The sequence below is a fragment of the Berghia stephanieae genome, chromosome 10 (genome assembly GCF_034508935.2).
Source record: "Berghia stephanieae isolate SIO BIC M18660-M18661 chromosome 10, UCSD_Bste_1.3, whole genome shotgun sequence".
NCBI lineage: Eukaryota > Metazoa > Mollusca > Gastropoda > Nudibranchia > Aeolidiidae > Berghia > Berghia stephanieae.
The window spans coordinates 7,043,167-7,060,666 of NC_088369.1; the positions used below are offsets into that span (position 1 = coordinate 7,043,167).

At 36.8% G+C, this 17,500-nt stretch overlaps 2 protein-coding genes across 2 annotated transcripts in view; both read right to left on the reverse strand.

The window, feature by feature from the left end:
• Window positions 1–515, reverse strand: part of LOC144955993 (coiled-coil domain-containing protein 39-like) — a 15,097-nt gene extending 14,582 nt beyond the window's left edge. The window contains exon 1 of the mRNA XM_078886257.1: window positions 493–515. Within this exon, the coding sequence (XP_078742383.1) occupies window positions 493–515 (23 nt within the window). The remainder of the gene's footprint in view (window positions 1–492) is intronic.
• A 6,264-nt stretch (window positions 516–6,779) lies between these two features.
• Window positions 6,780–17,500, reverse strand: part of LOC144955898 (ribonuclease H2 subunit B-like) — a 14,321-nt gene continuing 3,600 nt past the window's right edge. The window contains exons 3-10 of the mRNA XM_078886155.1: window positions 17,390–17,463; window positions 16,825–16,939; window positions 15,690–15,757; window positions 13,758–13,866; window positions 12,055–12,136; window positions 11,684–11,744; window positions 10,695–10,766; window positions 6,780–9,055 (exon numbers count right to left, since the gene is read on the reverse strand). Of these exons, the coding sequence (XP_078742281.1) occupies window positions 8,966–9,055; window positions 10,695–10,766; window positions 11,684–11,744; window positions 12,055–12,136; window positions 13,758–13,866; window positions 15,690–15,757; window positions 16,825–16,939; window positions 17,390–17,463 (671 nt within the window). The 3' untranslated portion in view covers window positions 6,780–8,965. The remainder of the gene's footprint in view (window positions 9,056–10,694; window positions 10,767–11,683; window positions 11,745–12,054; window positions 12,137–13,757; window positions 13,867–15,689; window positions 15,758–16,824; window positions 16,940–17,389; window positions 17,464–17,500) is intronic.

Genomic DNA, 17,500 nt, shown 5'->3' on the forward strand with positions numbered 1-17,500 from the left:
GATGATTTTACCAATAATAAATTTGTACTTAAGATGATATCAATCACATTTGTTGGATGGTTATCTTTTTAAAAAAATCTTTGCATTATAACTTGAGCTTTAAAATAGCGCAGCGCAATATCCACTAAACATGCTCAAAGCGCTTTACATTATAACGTGTTGATGGTAACAAAAAGTGAAAGAGGAGGAAAATTATGAACATTTGCCTTTAAGCCCCATTTTACGGGCATTAACCCCCTCATTTTTAAGCAATAGAGGTGAGATGATAAACTATCATTGATAGTCACAAAGTTTGTTTTGTTTTTGTTTTTGAGATTTTACGATTCTTGCAACACATTTAGGTCATATCAGCGCCGTTAAAAAGGAAGAAAATGGGATAGTAAAAGTTCTAGATTTACAATAACTAATGCACCCAAAATAAAAGGAAAGACAAAGGGGAATTGGTTCAAATAGGGAACAGATGTAGAATCCAAGAGCACACTATCAGTGTACTTATGATCGCCTAGATGTCTCATCCTGTCACAAGCTCAGGTCCCCACTAAGAGTAAGAGGAACACACTCAAATGTTTACATTGGACTGTTTCCCCTCGCAGCTAGGGTATCCTACCTAGACAAAACCAAGTAATCTCATTCTAAGACAATACCTGGATACCTGGATACCTCTGTATAGAGCTTTTAGACTTGGTGTAGTCTCCTTCGCTCCTCCTCATCTATTAATGATTGGACCAATTTTTATAATTGAACTTGTTTCCTAGGGTGTTGCTTATCTCCAACTCTGCTTTGAATTTATTCAAATTTTTTGCTGATACTGTGGTTTCTTGTAGTTTATTCCAGTTATTTACAATTCTAGATGAAAAAAAGTTCCTTCTTTCATTTGTTTTAAAACGTTCTTTTTTCAGTTTCTTGCTGTTTCCTCGTGTCTGAATGTTCTTGTTTGGTTTAAGGAATCCTGCCTCTACCCTGTCTATTCCCTTTACTATTTTATATGTTTGGATCATATCTCCCCTTCTTCTCCTGTAATCTAAGGTCGGGAGATTTAATTCTTTCAATCTCTCACAGTATGTTTTGTCTTTCAGGTGTGTGATAAGTTTTGTTGCTCTCCTTTGCACTCTTTCCAAACAGTCTTTGTCTCCCTCAAACTTCGGATACCATATGCAGTTAGCATATTCCAGCTTTGATCTAACCATAGTCTTGTAGATGGTAGTCATGTGTTTTGTTTTCAGATTCTTGAAATTTCTTTTCACTATTCCGAGTGTTTTACTAGCTTTAGATTGAACATCTTTAATTTGCTTCTTGAAGTTTAGCTTCCTATCAATAAATACTCCTAGGTCTTTTTCCCCATTGGATTTCTGCAGGGGTTTTTCTTTCATTATATAGTTTGCTTCTCTGTTGTTTTTTCCTAGGTGAAGAACTGCACATTTATCTACATTGAACTCCATCTGCCATATTTCGGACCATTCTTCAAGCTTTTTCAAATCTTGTTGTAAGGTGTTTCTTTCTTCTTCTGTATTAACTACTCCATAGAGCTTAGTATCATCGGCAAAGATTTTACATTTAGATGATAGATTGTCTGGCAAGTCATTGATATAAATCAGGAAGAGAACTGGTCCCAGTACACTTCCTTGTGGAACTCCACTTGTTACCAGTCTCTCTGTTGATGCTGTTCCATTCACTATCACTTTTTGTCTTCTATCTTTGAGGAAATCTCGGACCCATTTGACTGTCTGATCATTAATTTGATACTGTTCCAATTTCCTGATTAGGCGCCAGTGTGGAACTTTGTCAAATGCCTTTCTGAAGTCGAGGTATATGACATCTAAATTGTTGCCTAATTCCAGGTCTCTCGTCCAGTCATCCATTGTTTCAAGTAGGTTTGTTACTGTAGACCTTCCCGCCATGAAACCATGTTGATCTTTGCTGAATAGTTTGTTCTTGGTCATATGATCAACCATTTCTTCTCTAATCAGCTGTTCCATGAGCTTGCAGACGACAGATGTCAGGCTCACTGGTCTGTAGTTTTCTGGATTTTTTCTGTCTCCCTTCTTGAATATGGCGGTGACGTTAGCTTCTTTCCATTCCCTTGGTAGTCTTCCTTCTTTCATCGACTGGTTAAATATCTTGGTTAGGGGTTCTACTAGCTGCTCTGCTAAGTTTTTTAGGATGTAAGGATGAAGTTTGTCAGGTCCAGGTGATTTACTCTCCTTTAGGTTTTGTAGTCTCTTCATTACTCTCTCTTCAGTAATCGGCCATTGTGTAGTATCTATATTACTTCTTTTAGCAATATCTGGCAAGTTTTTCTGGTTTTCCACTGTAAAGACACTTGCAAAGAAGAGATTTAGCACCTCTGCCTTGTCTTCATCTTCAGATGCCCAAGTGCCATCTTCTTTTTTTATGTCACAGGTTCCCTGTCTTGTCTTCATTTTACTGTTTACATAACTCCAGAATACTTTAGGATTTTCTTTCGTTTCCTCTGCTATCTTGTTCTCATACTTTTGATGCGCTTGTCGGACTATTTTAGTAGTTGCGTTTCTCACTCTTTTGTATTTGTCCCAATCCTCTTCCTTTTTGCTTCTAGAGTATCTTCTATTTACTGCCTTCTTCTTCCGTAATGCCTCTCTCACTTCCTGCGTCATCCAAGGTTGATTTCTTCTCCCAACCCGGTTCCCTCTGCTTTTCGGATGTTTTTCTCGAAGCATTGGTTAAGTACTCTGGTAAATCTACTCCAGTTATTTCCTACGGTGTCCTCGATTAGTATTTCCTCCCATTTGATATGCCCCAGTTCCTCTTTCATACTCTCTAGATCAGCCTTCCTATATCTGAGTGTCAGTTTTTCATCTACAGTCTCTGATGTCGCCCTCAGTTTTAGGAATATGGTCGCATGGTCGCTTTTTCCCAGTGGGTGGCTCAGTCTTAGGTCGATTATGTCATTTTCTTCCTCCATCAATATCAAGTCCAATACGTTGGGCTTTTGGTTTTTTCTCTGTCTCGTGGGTTCTTTTATTATCTGTTGTAGGTAGCAATCTTCAATGGTTTCTATGAAACTTTCCTCCAGGCTTCCCTCTTTTGGTTCGTCCATCCCTTTCCACTCCAGTTCCGGCATGTTGAAGTCTCCCATAATAATTATCTCTGAATGCTTTTTTTGTGATGCTCTCCTTATCATCTCCAACATTCTCTCATTATTTTCTCCTGTGCTATTTGGGCTCCGATAAATCACTCCTACTAGTATCTGACTTTGTCCAGTTACTCCAATCGAGCACCAAGCGCTCTCCCTAAAGTCGTGATCTGTGAGTTCCTCTATGGGGTTAACCTTGAGGTTCTCTCTCACCAATAAGTATACTCCTCTGCCGGAAGTTTCAAAATCTCTGCTAGCTATTATAGTGTATCCCTCAATACCTAACTCTGCTATGGACAAAGACAGAAAGCGTGTTGGAAAACAGATATTGGGGGATAGAAGACAGAGTAAGTGCCTCCCTGCCCACTATGGGAGGCCAGGAACCCCACCCAGATAGTCACAATGTCCAGATGTCTCCACCAATCATTTCTAGAAAGATTCGTTGAAATGAAAAGTGAATGATAATATCGCAAAAAGTAGTGGAAAAGCAGGATATCGCGTAAATTGCAGAAGGGGCTGCAAAAGCAAAGTAGTCCCTCAGGGCCATGGAGCTGCAGTTTATCCCGGTTTCCATAGCGTGAAATAAATAACAATGTGAAATTGAATGTAAGTTCAATTTAATATACGAGAGCAGATAAAATGGACATTTCAGGTTTCCCCTTTATCAACAAAACAGGATGAACGAAACGCTACAGACGAAAGCATGTGTGATACTACCACAACACAAGAGCTGTCATGTGGCTTTTATTTTCTTTGGTTGAAGAGCTATACGTTTCTTCTTTTTTTTTACAACACTTACGACACATTTAGATCATATGACCACCAGTAAAAAGGAAGGAAATGGGATAAATAAAAGATTCTAGATTTTCACTTCAAAGAACATGAGAAAAATTAAGACAACGGGGAATAGTTTAAACAGGGAACAGGTGTAGATTCTAGTGCGGGGCGGTCCTTGGCAAGCTTAAGGACCACGGTCCTACGGTCCTTGGGAAATGAAGACCACAAGGACCGGTCCTTTTCGACATTGAACATTCCTGAGAGACTGTTGGAAATTCGAACCGGTTTGACCTTTTAGAGCGTGGGATCGTTCATTCTTGAACCGTTAAAGACCGCTACACGATGAAAACCGTGGCCTACAGGAGTAAAACACACGGAGTAGTCACACTCATTTCAAATTGTAACCTAATTAGAGAAGAGGGGTGATGCCTTCTTTATTTGCTCACCGTACTTCATTGTTACTTCGATAATTTAATAAAATTTGAAATTTATCCCCATTAACGGAGATAATGGCATCGCCCAAGGCGTTGATCGAGTTGTTCGTGGCGTTGATACACACACGCAACTCCTACCCCCCCCCCTCCCCCCCCCCCCCCCACACACACACATTAGAGGGCAGCGAGCATTGAAGAGTAAGAGAGAGACGTGAAGTTATAATAAGAGGGGGTGGATGAGGTGATAAGAGGGGTCGATGGTGACTTTTCGCCAGATCTAACAAACTCAGCTACCCATTCATTGCTGAGTAGACAGGGATTCAGAAAAAAATCGACTGCACCCGGGATCGATCTCTGGCCCTTTGCGTATAAAGAGAGTGCTCTATCAACTGAGCTATCGGGGTCCCCAAATATTCTATTGGACTTTTTTAAAATTCAGACGTTATAACTGGGTTTTTTTGGAAGGAAGAAACTAATGAAACTCATATTATTTGATTAGTAAAAACACCAAACGAAATTTTAATATTATTGTATTATTTTAAATGACAACACTGCGATAGAAAGGAGTGGTGACAAGAGATGGACAAAAGAAAACAAAAAATCGGATTTGCTACTTGCTAGGTTCGACACACACACACACACACACACACACACAAACACACATATCTTTTGTAGTCACATACATTTCAAACAATAACCCATTAGAGAAGAGGGGTCATGCCTTCACCATAGATCATTGTCATTGCGATCATTATGGTGTAGTAAATTTTGAAATTTACCCCGTATAATGGAATCGTCCAAGGCGTGCGCCTCCTGTTCCCCCCATCTCACACACGAAAGGGCGGTTTGCGGAGTGGAGGTTGGTGGTCGTCTGCCTGTATGGTCGTCTGTGTCGTTTAGTGTATGGCAAAGGGGGGTGGGTGCGATTAATTAAGTGGGATGGGTGGTGATTGGTGGAAGATAGGCAACCGAAGCAACGAATCGCTGGGGAAGTAGTAGGCTATGGCGCGAGACCGTAGGACCGTGGTCCTTGCAAGGACCGCCACGCACTAGTTGAAAGGTGATAAGAAGTGAGGACCGCCGCCGGTCTTCCCTCTGGGACGGTCTTCGGTTCACAGCTAAAAGACCGTCGGACCGCGGTCCAGACCGGTCTTCAGCGCGGCACTAGTAGATTCCAAGAGCACTCTATCAGTGTACTTAGTTTGAGTGGGACTAAAATTCTCATCCAGACAGGAAGCACAGGATCCCAATAAGAGGAATACTCAAGTGCTTACAAATCTTTATATATTCAAAACAACAACTATAACTACATAACAGAGAGATGATTTACAGTACAGGGAAAAAAAATCATCTCCCAAAACAATAACTATACATTTGACTATTTCCCTCCAAGTCAAGGACTAAACCGAGTAATCTTATTCCAAGACAGACAGAAATTGTTTTCATTTTTAAGGTTGTTCTGGCACTTGTGACACATTTAGGTTGTTTCAGTGCCAGTAAAAGAAGAAATAAATAACAATGTGAAATTGAATGTAAGCTTCAATTTTTTTTTTTTTGTTTGTTTGTATCTGTTTTTGTATATTAAATTGAAGCTTACATTCAATTTCACATTGTTATCTATTTCTTCAAGCTTCGAGCAGCACCATTTACATTACCCAGTAAAATTAGACAGTCAAAAAATTTTAGAATACGATTAAAAGGACATTAGAAAGAGGAAGACAAAGGGGACTGGTTAAATAGGTTTGCTTTTAATTTTAAGGGTTTTACGGTGCTTGCTACACATTAAGGTTGCTTCAGCACCAGTAAAAAAAAAAAAGAAGAAAACTGGATAGTCAAAAAATTCCAGATACGATTAAAAAGACATGAAAAAGAGGAAGACAAAGGGGACTGGTTCAGATCAGATGTAGATTCCAAGAGCACGCTATAATATGTGTAATTAGTTTTGAGATCACCTAAGTGTTATAAAGACACAAAGAGGAAGCCTCAAATGCTTACAAATTAGTATGAGTATATATCCAAAACAACAAGTATAACAGTTCATAATAGAGGCATAATTTACAGAGGAAAAAATTAACATCTCCCAGAACTATAGCTATACACTTGACTGTCTCTCTCCTAGTCAAGGGCCAGACCAAAACCAGGTAATCTCATTCCAAGACAAAGACAAAGAAGGCAAGTTGGAAAAGAAATACAAGGGGATAGAAGACACAACAACAGTGACCTCTCTGCCCACTATGAGAGGTCAAAACACCCCACCCAGCAGCATACCTCTTCATCAACTTTAAAAATGCAATTTTGAAAAAAACAAAATGGCTATGGAATAAGATAGAAAAGCTCAGGACACTTTTTTTTTTCAATTAAAAAATAATAATGAAAAAACCACAACAAAAATTGAAAAAATATGAAGACAAATAGATGAGAAAAAAAATTTATACAAAATAGTAAACACATTCATATTAATTCAAAATATTTATTTTTTTAATATTCATATTTTCAAAAAAATGTAAAAATTTATTACATTCAGTTGGTTTCCAAGAAATAATAAAAATAAAACAACCCTAAATTCCAATTATTTACCGATTTCAACTCCTTTATAAAACTTAGTGAAATTAAATAATCTCTAGTGAACACATGGTTAAAGACAACTTTTCTGCAAAATGTTTCTTTCAGAAATGTAAGCAGTACCTACTATTCTTTTAGTTGCTGCACCTATTATTCTTTTAGTTGCTGTACCCAGTATTCTTTTAGTTGCTGTACCTACTATTCTTTTAGTTGCTGTACCTACTATTCTTTTAGTTGCTGCGCCTACTATTCTTTTAGGTACACTATTCTTTTAGTTGCTGCACCTACTATTCTTTTAGTTGCTGTACCTACTATTCTTTTAGTTGCTGCACCTACTATTCTTTTAGGTACACTATTCTTTTAGTTGCTGCACCTACTATTCTTTTAGTTGCTGTACCTACTATTCTTTTAGTTGCTGCACCTACTATTCTTTTAGGTACACTATTCTTTTAGTTGCTGCACCTACTATTCTTTTAGTTGCTGTACCTACTATTCTTTTAGTTGCTGCACCTACTATTCTTTTAGGTACACTATTCTTTTAGTTGCTGCACCTACTATTCTTTTAGGTACACTATTCTTTTAGTTGCTGCACCTACTATTCTTTTAGTTGCTGCACCTACTATTCTTTTAGTTGCTGTACCTACTTTTCTTTTAGTTGCTGCACCTACTATTCGTTTAGTTGCTGTACCTACTATTCTTTTAGTTGCTGTACCTACTATTCTTTTAGTTGCTGTACCCGGTATTCTTTTAGTTGCTGTACCTACTATTCTTTTAGTTGCTGTACCCGGTATTCTTTTAGTTGCTGTACCTACTATTCTTTTAGTTGCTGGTTTTTAAAAAAAATGCAGAATGGGTTGAAGGGCAGGTAAATTCATGCCACATTTCACACATCAGAGTATCATATTTATGGCCTGGTAAAGTTGATTAACAATGGGGGTGTGAGAAATGCGTGTTATAAATGCAAAGACTATTTTAAAAAATAAAAAAACGTTTTAATAGAGCTCAGTGATAAACTACTAGCCTCACAAGCAGAGGGACCAGTATCGATCACAAGTGCAGCCGAGACTTTTTCTGACCCCCTTATCCACCCAGCAGTGATTGGGTTATTCAGTCTATAAGATTTGGCAGAAAGTATTTAATTGCCATAGACTAGCGACTCGCTACCTTTGCTACCCAATACATAAAATACATTCCACAAAATTGAACATAGCAACCCAATCACTGCTGGATATACAGAGTGGAGGAAGGGGGGGGGGGGGGGGGGGGGGTGATGGGGTCAGAGAAATCTTGATGCAATCAGGATGAACTGGATTTACAGCGAGTGCGACACCTATCAGTGTATATAACCTTAACTAATCAAGTGACAATTAGGAACAGGCACTGTGTAAGTTAAAATCTGAAAATGTGAAATTAAACAGGCACTGACAAAGACAAAACTGGATTTTTTCCCCTCAAAATTTTTCCCTTTCTTGCTTTGGCCTTTTCATACACACTTTTCAGATTTTTAATCTTGATACAACACCGCATTGAGACAGTGGAGCAAATTTCCCTGAAAAGAAAAGGGTGGACATAAGTAGTTTTTCCACTGTTTTGAGATCAAAATGTTTCGTATTTGGTCTTATTTTGAAGCTGTTATATTCATTTTTGTTAATTACTTTTAACAGCCCACAGCTTCTAGCATCTTAGTATCCCTTTCACAGTATTTCCTTGTGTTTTCACACACAATAGATGTCAATTAAAGTAAGATAATATTTTTATACATTAAAAACTGTAAGAATAAAAGAGGATGAGAAGGGTGGGGATGAAACTTAAGGCTAACTTCCTCTGCATGGTACCAAGTATGGTCAATAAATGCAAAATCATAAATTCAATTCTTTACACATTCCATGTAAAAAATAAAAAATGACATGTAAGTCTGTAGAACAGTGATGGGAAGAGTGAGGTTAACTTCCTACTCATTGTACCAATACTTAAAAGTATCATCACTAAATGCAAAACTGATTGATCTTTACACATTCCGTGTATATCAAATATTATATACAAGTCTTTACACATCGTAGTAGAACAGTGATAATGTCAATCATGATTTAGGGGAGAAGAAACTGGATATACTCTTCATTCCAGACTTGTCAACTTTGCTCAACTTTTTCTGTGCAGCTGTCAATTTGGTCTGGTGAAAAACAGAAAAGCATTCAGAAATAGCCAACATTGAAGAATTTTTTCTCCCTTTACTTTTATCTTTGGTACAAGCAGACCCATAGAAAAGAATCTTTTCTCTCCTTTAAATTTGATACAAGAAGATCCATTGAAAGACATTTTATCTACCCTTTATTTTTGATGCTGGGGAGGGGTCCAGATAGCTCAGTTGATAGAGCACTCACTTCACACACAGAGACGGAGATCAACCCTGGGTGCAGTCGAGATTTTTTCTGACCCCCCCCCCCCCCCATCCCCCCTGTCCACCCAACAGTGATTGGATAGTTAGATCTTGTGGAAAGTACTTTGCAATAGACTAGCATCCTATCCAAAGGATAGCAAGAAATTGCTGTTGTCCGTTTGAAGCTATAGAAACTGAAGGACTACTTTTTTATTTTTGGATGCAAGCAGACCCATAGAAAGTTAAAATAAATATATTTTCTCTATAAACAAAAAAAGTTGAATTTTAAGAAAAATTAAACATTTATCAATTGAAGATGCAAATTTTCAACTCTTTTAATGAAAAATCAACTGTCTGTTTGTTGCTTTAGGTCTCTTCCAACACAATTGAGGTTATATGAGAGACCGCTGAAACAAAAAAACAAGCAATCTAACAAAAATAGTACAAATGTAAATCAAAATCATAACCTAAAGATATAAGCTGAATTATAAATAACCAAGAACAAACAGGCAGAAGATTTACAGAAAAAAAATTTCCCCTGTCAAAAATACAATCACAAACCAAAGAAGCAGGATAGGCTAGTAAAGAGAAGAAGAAACGACATCACCATCGGATCGTATACCCATGCGAACATCATTGGTATATGATTCAAGGGTGATGCTCCCATCCAACCACCCGCTAATCAACAAAAAACTCATAATATAATAGATACAGAGTTGCCAACCTGTAAAAACTTTTTATAAGGAGATTTTACACCAACAAAAAAGTTATCAACGTTTTGTAATTTTTTGAAGGGTCTAAGTACACCGATATAATCAATTTAAGTCTCGCGGGAGAAATAAATAAAAGGGGCTCAGTGGAAATCCAGCTGCCGAAAGCATAACAGCCAGGAAGGAAATTTATACTTCAGAAATCTTCAGAGAAATACAGAACAGACCGATTCTGGGCGCTCAAAACTTTGTGGAGAGATTTAAGGTCTTCATAGAGAGATCAGGAAAAATAAAATATCGGGAGCCTTCCTACAAATTCAGGAGACTTGGCAAGTCTGTAGATTTAAATGAATAGCCCAATTTTCAATTAGAAATCGATCTAATGGTGAGTAAAATAACAATTCAGAAGGCAACAATATACTGAACTTTTAGGCAGACACATAGACCGACTCCTTTCTGAGTGCTCAACTCCAGTAAAAAAAAACCCCCAACCCATTATGTACTCTCATTTTTTCCCATATAGCAAGTGATTGGAAAATATACTGAGCGTTTATAACATACTGAATTCTGTAAATACACGGAAAAATGGAAATCTTGTCTATAACTATGACTGAAATAACCATAATTATTTAAAAATCTCAACTACCTTCATACAATGTACCCAAGGGCAAAGTTTTCATTTCAACAAAAATCATCATTAATGTGACGTGAAAAATTCTCACCTTTGATTTCTCTTTCTTCAAGTCATACTGAAGGGAGTAATCCTCTAAAACACCATCCTCTGTTTTCGCTTTCTGCAGGGGGGAAATAAAAATGTCTTTTAATGAGGAAAGAAATGCTGAGGTGGCAGAAATGAGGACATTGAGATGGTCACTTGGCTGGACAAGAAAAGATAAAGTGAGAAATAAGCGAATTCAAAGCTTGACTGAAGTGAAGAATGTATCAATAAAGATGAGAGAAGATAGATTGAAATGGTTCCGACATGTTAAGAGATGAGAGAGGGAGTACGTGGGATGGAAAGTATTGAATATACAATTAGCAGGAAAGAGAAAAAAGGGACGCGCAAAGATGAATAGGGTAAAGGACGATATGAAAGAACTGGGCAGGGAGGGAGATGATGCTATGAACCAAGATGCACGGAGATGTGGCATTCATTCGGGCAACCCTGCCTAAGGCGGGATAGTCTGAAAGAAGAAGAAGAAGAAGAATGAGGAGAGAAATGTGTCATTAAAACTGTAAGTAAAATTAATATCAAAGTGGAAATTTTGTAGCAGGTACTTGTGTGAGATAAAAATCTACAAATGTTTGTTTGCCAAAGCACCAAGAATAACAAGAAAAAAATAATGAAAAAAAAAAAAAAGTTGTTTGCCTCAACTGGTGATCAAACCTCAAACCTGTGCCTGTATGATCAGATGTGTGAATATTACCCCATAATATTAGCCGACAGTTGGAATAATTATTTTAGAGCATTTGAAAAACGATCAACTTTGAAACAGTGAGTAAATTAATGGATTCCCCAATTTCAAATTGTGGCTAAAAATAGATTAAATTTTTTTTTTAAATGCTCTAATTAGACCTCCACCCGACTTTTTAAAAAATTATCTGCATATTGAATACCAAATTCAACAAAATGTGATTTAATTGCAATAAATATTCAAATTCAAATGTATTCATGCTTTCGAGCACAGAGTAGTTTCCCTCTAAAATTTACCTTTGCTGGCGGTTCGTTCTCAGCAACTTCCTCTTTTGGTACAGGTTGCTTTTCCTTGATCCTGATGAGAACAGAAATGAAAGTATGAAAGATGATAAACGATTCATTATAGCTGAACAGTAACTTCTAATCTCCTAGCAAAGTCAAGGAAAAAATAACGATAATTATTGAATTGTAAGCTTCAGTTTATTTGACAAAGACAGATACTGTGGACATATCCGGTTTCTCCTTTATCAATGGAATAAATCCTAATGAAAAATTTCCCTTTAGGGATCAATAAAGGGAATTTATCTATTTATTATTATAATAAAAATAGTATGACAACAGTTAACATGAAAATGAACATAAGAGATAGAACATCAGACACTTGCCCCAAATGATCCTTTAGTTTTGTCTCCAAATCCAAAGGTAAATAGTCACTGATGATACCAAATGCAAATGCAATGAAATCCTCTGCCACATGACAAAAAAAAAATAAATATAAAAATCATTATGAAAATAGCATCCTTGCTTTTTAAACAAAAAAGAAAGAAAGAAGAAGAAATACAAAAGAAAGAAGAAGAAGAAAAAAGAAGAAGAAGAAGAAGAAGAAGAAGAAGAAGAAGAAGAAGAAGAAGAAGAAGAAGAAGAAGAAGAAGAAGAAGAAGAAGAAGAAGAAGAAGAAGAAGAGAAGAAGAAGAAGAAGAAGAAGAAGAAGAAGAAGAAGAAGAAGAAGAATAAAAAGTATAGAGAAAGCTGTGCATCACAGAACCAAATGAAACAGTCTTCAAATCCTGCCATCTAAAGAAATTGAATTTCAGTAATTCTACCTTGACGATTGGCATTTATTTACCTATTTACGTCTTATAACCCTAAAGGTCTTGATGAAATGAAAATACTGTTAAATCCAGGGTTGCCGATTCAGGAAGTAAAAATTTATTGAACTTCTATACGCAAACAGATTGACTGACCCCTCTCTAAGCGCTGAACTCTGGTGAAAAGACATTATGTGTTTACTTCTTTCTCATTTAGCAGGTGATCGGAAAATATACAGAGGATTTATAACATACTGAATTCCGTAAATATATGGAAAATTGGCAACCCTGTAAATCGGTGCAAAATATTCTCCATTTTTTCAATGTCGAAACAAGCTCATTTCTATGTTACCATATATTATCAGAGTTAAGATGAAAATGAAACAGGATTTCTCTACATATCAGAAATTTATAGATTTAGATGAGGCCGAATTAATCTCTGAAGAACTAAGAAAACTGCAGTGCCCTCTGTACTAAAGTCACCGTAAGATCTTGACAGCCTCAAAACTCTGGCCCAGGACTGTGACCAATGGAAACATTTAACAACTTGGATGGAGAGAGCAGTTATACTCATCGAGGTGTTGAAAAATCTGTGATTCAGATGCGAAGATTACTACTACTACTACTACTACTATATTATCAGAACTACAAAAATATGTAAATGGGTTTGTATAGAATGAAGTTGACATCACTCAGGTCTTTGTTATTGCTTTTTGCCACCCATGTTTATGAGTAATTCTCACTTAACGGTATTAACCAGACTATAAACGTTTAAGGTTACACATAGTTTTGTGTGTTTGTCCGTTATACTTCCGGATGGAAATGTTGTGAACTTCTTAGCCAAGCGCATACTATCTATATGTGTTAAGTCTGCCTGAGGACTTATATATATAAAAAAAATGTAAAATCATTTAAAAAAAAAAAAATAAAAAAAATTGAGCTTTTATATAGCGCAATATCCACTTAACGTGCTCAAAGCGCTTTACAAGGGGTCCCTGGTCAACAGCAACATTTAACATGTAGGACGAGACATGACGCCTGTTAGGCGATATTACAATTTTTTGGACAAAGACAACGCTGTTAACGGCCAGGTACTCATTTTACACCTGAGTACGGTGAGAGAATGTGAGTAAAGAGTCTTTTCCAAGGACTCAACTATGCGTCGAGCGAGGCTCGAACCCAGGACCTTCCGATCCGAAAGCGAGTGTCATACCACTAGACCACATAGCCGCACATCATCAAATGGAAGTTCTCTTGAAATACAACATTCCAATACAAACCTCTACACGGACCCTCAGTTTTGTTACTTCTGATAAACATTGACGAATGAGACCCTCCAATACTAATATTGACATTCTTGTCTTTGAGAGCATCCGCTGCTGCCTCTGTCTGTTGTGGAAAAAACAAAAAACAAACAAACAAAATAATAAAAGCGATCAGAGCAACAAAGGGCTTCATCCAACCGGAGATTTATACATATAATAATTCATCCAGTATTTGGCAAAAATTATGATATATTAGAATTTGTATGACAAGAGCACAACAGTCTAAAAAAAAACCAACTCAACAAAAAACAAAATGAAAAAAATGAAGAGAAGAAAAGAAGTTGTCCCCAATATTTCAACAAAATTGTGGAATTGACAGCTATAAACACACACATGAGATCATTTAATTACTCAAGCTCAAAATCAATATATTTTTTCTTTAACCCAGACCTGCCAACCCTTCATATTCCAAAAGTGGAATCAGATCGTTAGAAAATAGGAATTTGAGACAAAAAATAGGAATCTTTTAACAATGGTTAATTCTGTATCAAAATTACCACCAACTTTGCCACCAAACACATAAAGACAGTATTCGGGCACAGCTGGCAAAACTACATATCATATACGTATTAGGTAACGGAATGGGGAAAGGAGTGCAATTAATTTTCCCACTTAGCTCCCTTTTCGCAATCATTAAAAAAAAAAAAAATAATAATAACCTTTTTAACCCCCCCCCCCCCTCCATTTTTTTTCTTTCTTTCCATTATTATCATTTTTGAAAATCGGAATTTTCGAAACAATAGTGGAAAAGGAAGAGTGAAAATAGGAATGATTCCGGCAAAAGTGGAAAAGGAAGAGTGAAAATAGGAATGATTCCGGCAAAAGTGGAAAAGGAAGAGTGAAAATAGGAATGATTCCGGCAAAAGTGGAAAAGGAAGAGTGAAAATAGGAATGATTCCGGCAAAAGTGGAAAAGGAAGAGTGAAAATAGGAATGATTCCGGCAAAAGTGGAAAAGGAAGAGTGAAAATAGGAATGATTCCGGCAAAAGTGGAAAAGGAAGAGTGAAAATAGGAATGATTCCGGCAAAAGTGGAAAAGGAAGAGTGAAAATAGGAATGATTCCGGCAAAAGTGGAAAAGGAAGAGTGAAAATAGGAATGATTCCATCAAAAGTGGAAAAGGAAGAGTGAAAATAGGAATGATTCCATCAAAAGTGGAAGGTTGGCATTTATGAAAAGCTCCAACAAACCCTGAGCATAAATATAGCGCAATATCCACTAAATGTACTCAAAGCGCTTTAATTTACCAGCAGTCCCCAGCCAACAGCAACACTCAATGTATAGGCAGAGACATGACTCCTTTTAGGCGATATGACATCATTTAACGGCTATGTGGTCTAGTGGTATGACACTCCCTTTCGGATCAGAAGGTCCTGGGTTCGAGCCTCGCTCGGCACATAGTTGAGTCCATGGAAAAGGCTCTTTACTTCCATTCTCTCACAGTACTCAGGTGTAAAATGAGTACCTGGCCGTCAACATTGTTGTCTCTGTCTAAAAAAAAACTGTAATATCGCCTAACGGGTGTCATGTCTCGTTCTACATGTTACGAGTTGCTGTTGGTCAGGGACCATTTTGTAAAGTGCTTTGAGCATGTTTAGTGGATATTGCTTTATATAAAAGCTCAAGTTAGAACAGAGACAACTGTGTTAACAACCAGGCACTTATTTTGCACCCGAGTACAGTGTGAGAATGTGACTAGAGTAGAGAGTCTTTTCCAAGGACTCAACTATGCGCTGCTCAGAGTGAGACTCGAACCCTGGATCCTCTGGCCTGAAGGTGAGTGTGTGTCATACCACAAGACCGCATGGCTGAACTAAAAGTTGTTAGTATATTATTTGTATATTAAACAAAACAAAATAAAACAATTTTTAAAAATAAGTTACTTTTACCTTTGTTTGGAGCCAGGAAAGGGTCTTCTCTGCGTTATATCTGTACACTTTCAAATCATCATCAATATCTGGTTGATAGAAAAGCATATGTGTCAGCGCATGACATAATGAGTTGGAAGTGAACATTTTGGATTTGCATTTTTTTTCTAGTTGCATTTTCTGAAATAATATGCTCTAATATGCACTAGCTGTAAAAAATATTTAGAAGGGAAATTAAAGTTTGACATTTCCCGAAGATGTACAAAAAGGGTTGATTTTAATCATTTATGACAAGAACTCATTTTGGATAAAAATTGAGCTTCTAACTAAACTTGACAATATCTCAGTTCAAACCTTGTCAACATCCGACTGAATATGTCATTCACTCTAACATATATCGAATAACCACAGAGACAATCCATTGCAGTTTAAAAACACAAGGTGCGACTTTTAAAAACGTTTTCCCATTCAACAGCTTTATCTAAATTAGACATTAGATTGTATAGTTTTGAATATCTGTAAATTGTAATAATTCTCCAAAACTGTTGTGAAGTTTTTTTCCATAATCGCATATCAGCTATGAGGACTGATTGTTTTGTTTTTATAATAACTGAATTAAATTGGTTGACCAGAGAATGATCAACATAGGCTTAGTGGTCTTGTGGTATGAAACTTGCCTTTAGACTGGTAAGTCCTCGGTTCATCAAGGCGAGCAAAGTCCAGTCCTTGTAAAAGGCTGTTTTTACTCGCATTATCTCACTGTACTCAGATGTAAACCTGGCTGGTTACAACATTGTCGCCTTTTAGGCGTCATGTCTCACCATACATGTTGCTGTTGGCTAGGAGCCGACTGAAAAGCGCTTTGAGCATGTTTAGTGGATGTTGTGCTATACAAATGGTCAAGTTTGGTTTAAGAAAGACTGAAAAAAAAGTCTGCAAATGAGAAAAATAAATCTGTAAGAATCCCATCCCTTTCAACCGTTTTTCAAAAACTGTTTATGACAATATGAAAGTTAATTAACTATTTCCAGTGAAAGGGAGAACTCGACCCACTGGAGATGGTCATTATGTTGAAGACAATTCTCCTTTCTAGAGACGCGTTCCCATCATTGATAGACAGGCAAAGACTTTCGGCAAAAACGATCTATTCCTGTACCTTTGATGTCTGCCACATGAATTAATTGTTCCAAACCAGAGCAGGAAAGCAGCTGATTACAATCTGGCAACTCTTCATCACAGACTATTTGATCCAAACTCATAAAACGCTTACTCTGAAAAAAAAAAAAAAGAAAAAAAATCTTTATGTTCATGACTGTATATATTGGTTGAACACTGTAATTATAAACATATATATCGTTACCTAGATTTCATTTTCAAAATATTTTAACCAATATCCCCCCCCCCCCCCCCCAAAAGGGAAGCATTATCTGATTTCACTCTTCTATTACTAATGGTTAATCGCGATGGATTATATTGTTATTAGCAATCACACAATATACCCCAAAACAATACACAATATTTTGTTTTATGTTAGACTCATACAGCTATGAATCCTGAACAATTAGCAAATAATACAGAAACTACGCGCCTCTGAAAAAGCACATGAATTTATTAAAGCACCAAACTAAAACCGTAACAGTTTTCAATTACGTGGCCCTGCAAAAGTACATGAATTTATTAAGGCACCAAACTAAAACCGTAACAGTTTTAGAAACACTCACATTGCCAGCATTTATCAAATAAGGCAAAACAAGGAAGACTGGATCAACTGGAGTGCTCATGTAAATCTGGCCATCTGTGGGGAGAAAAATAAGAAACAAAATATCTTTAAA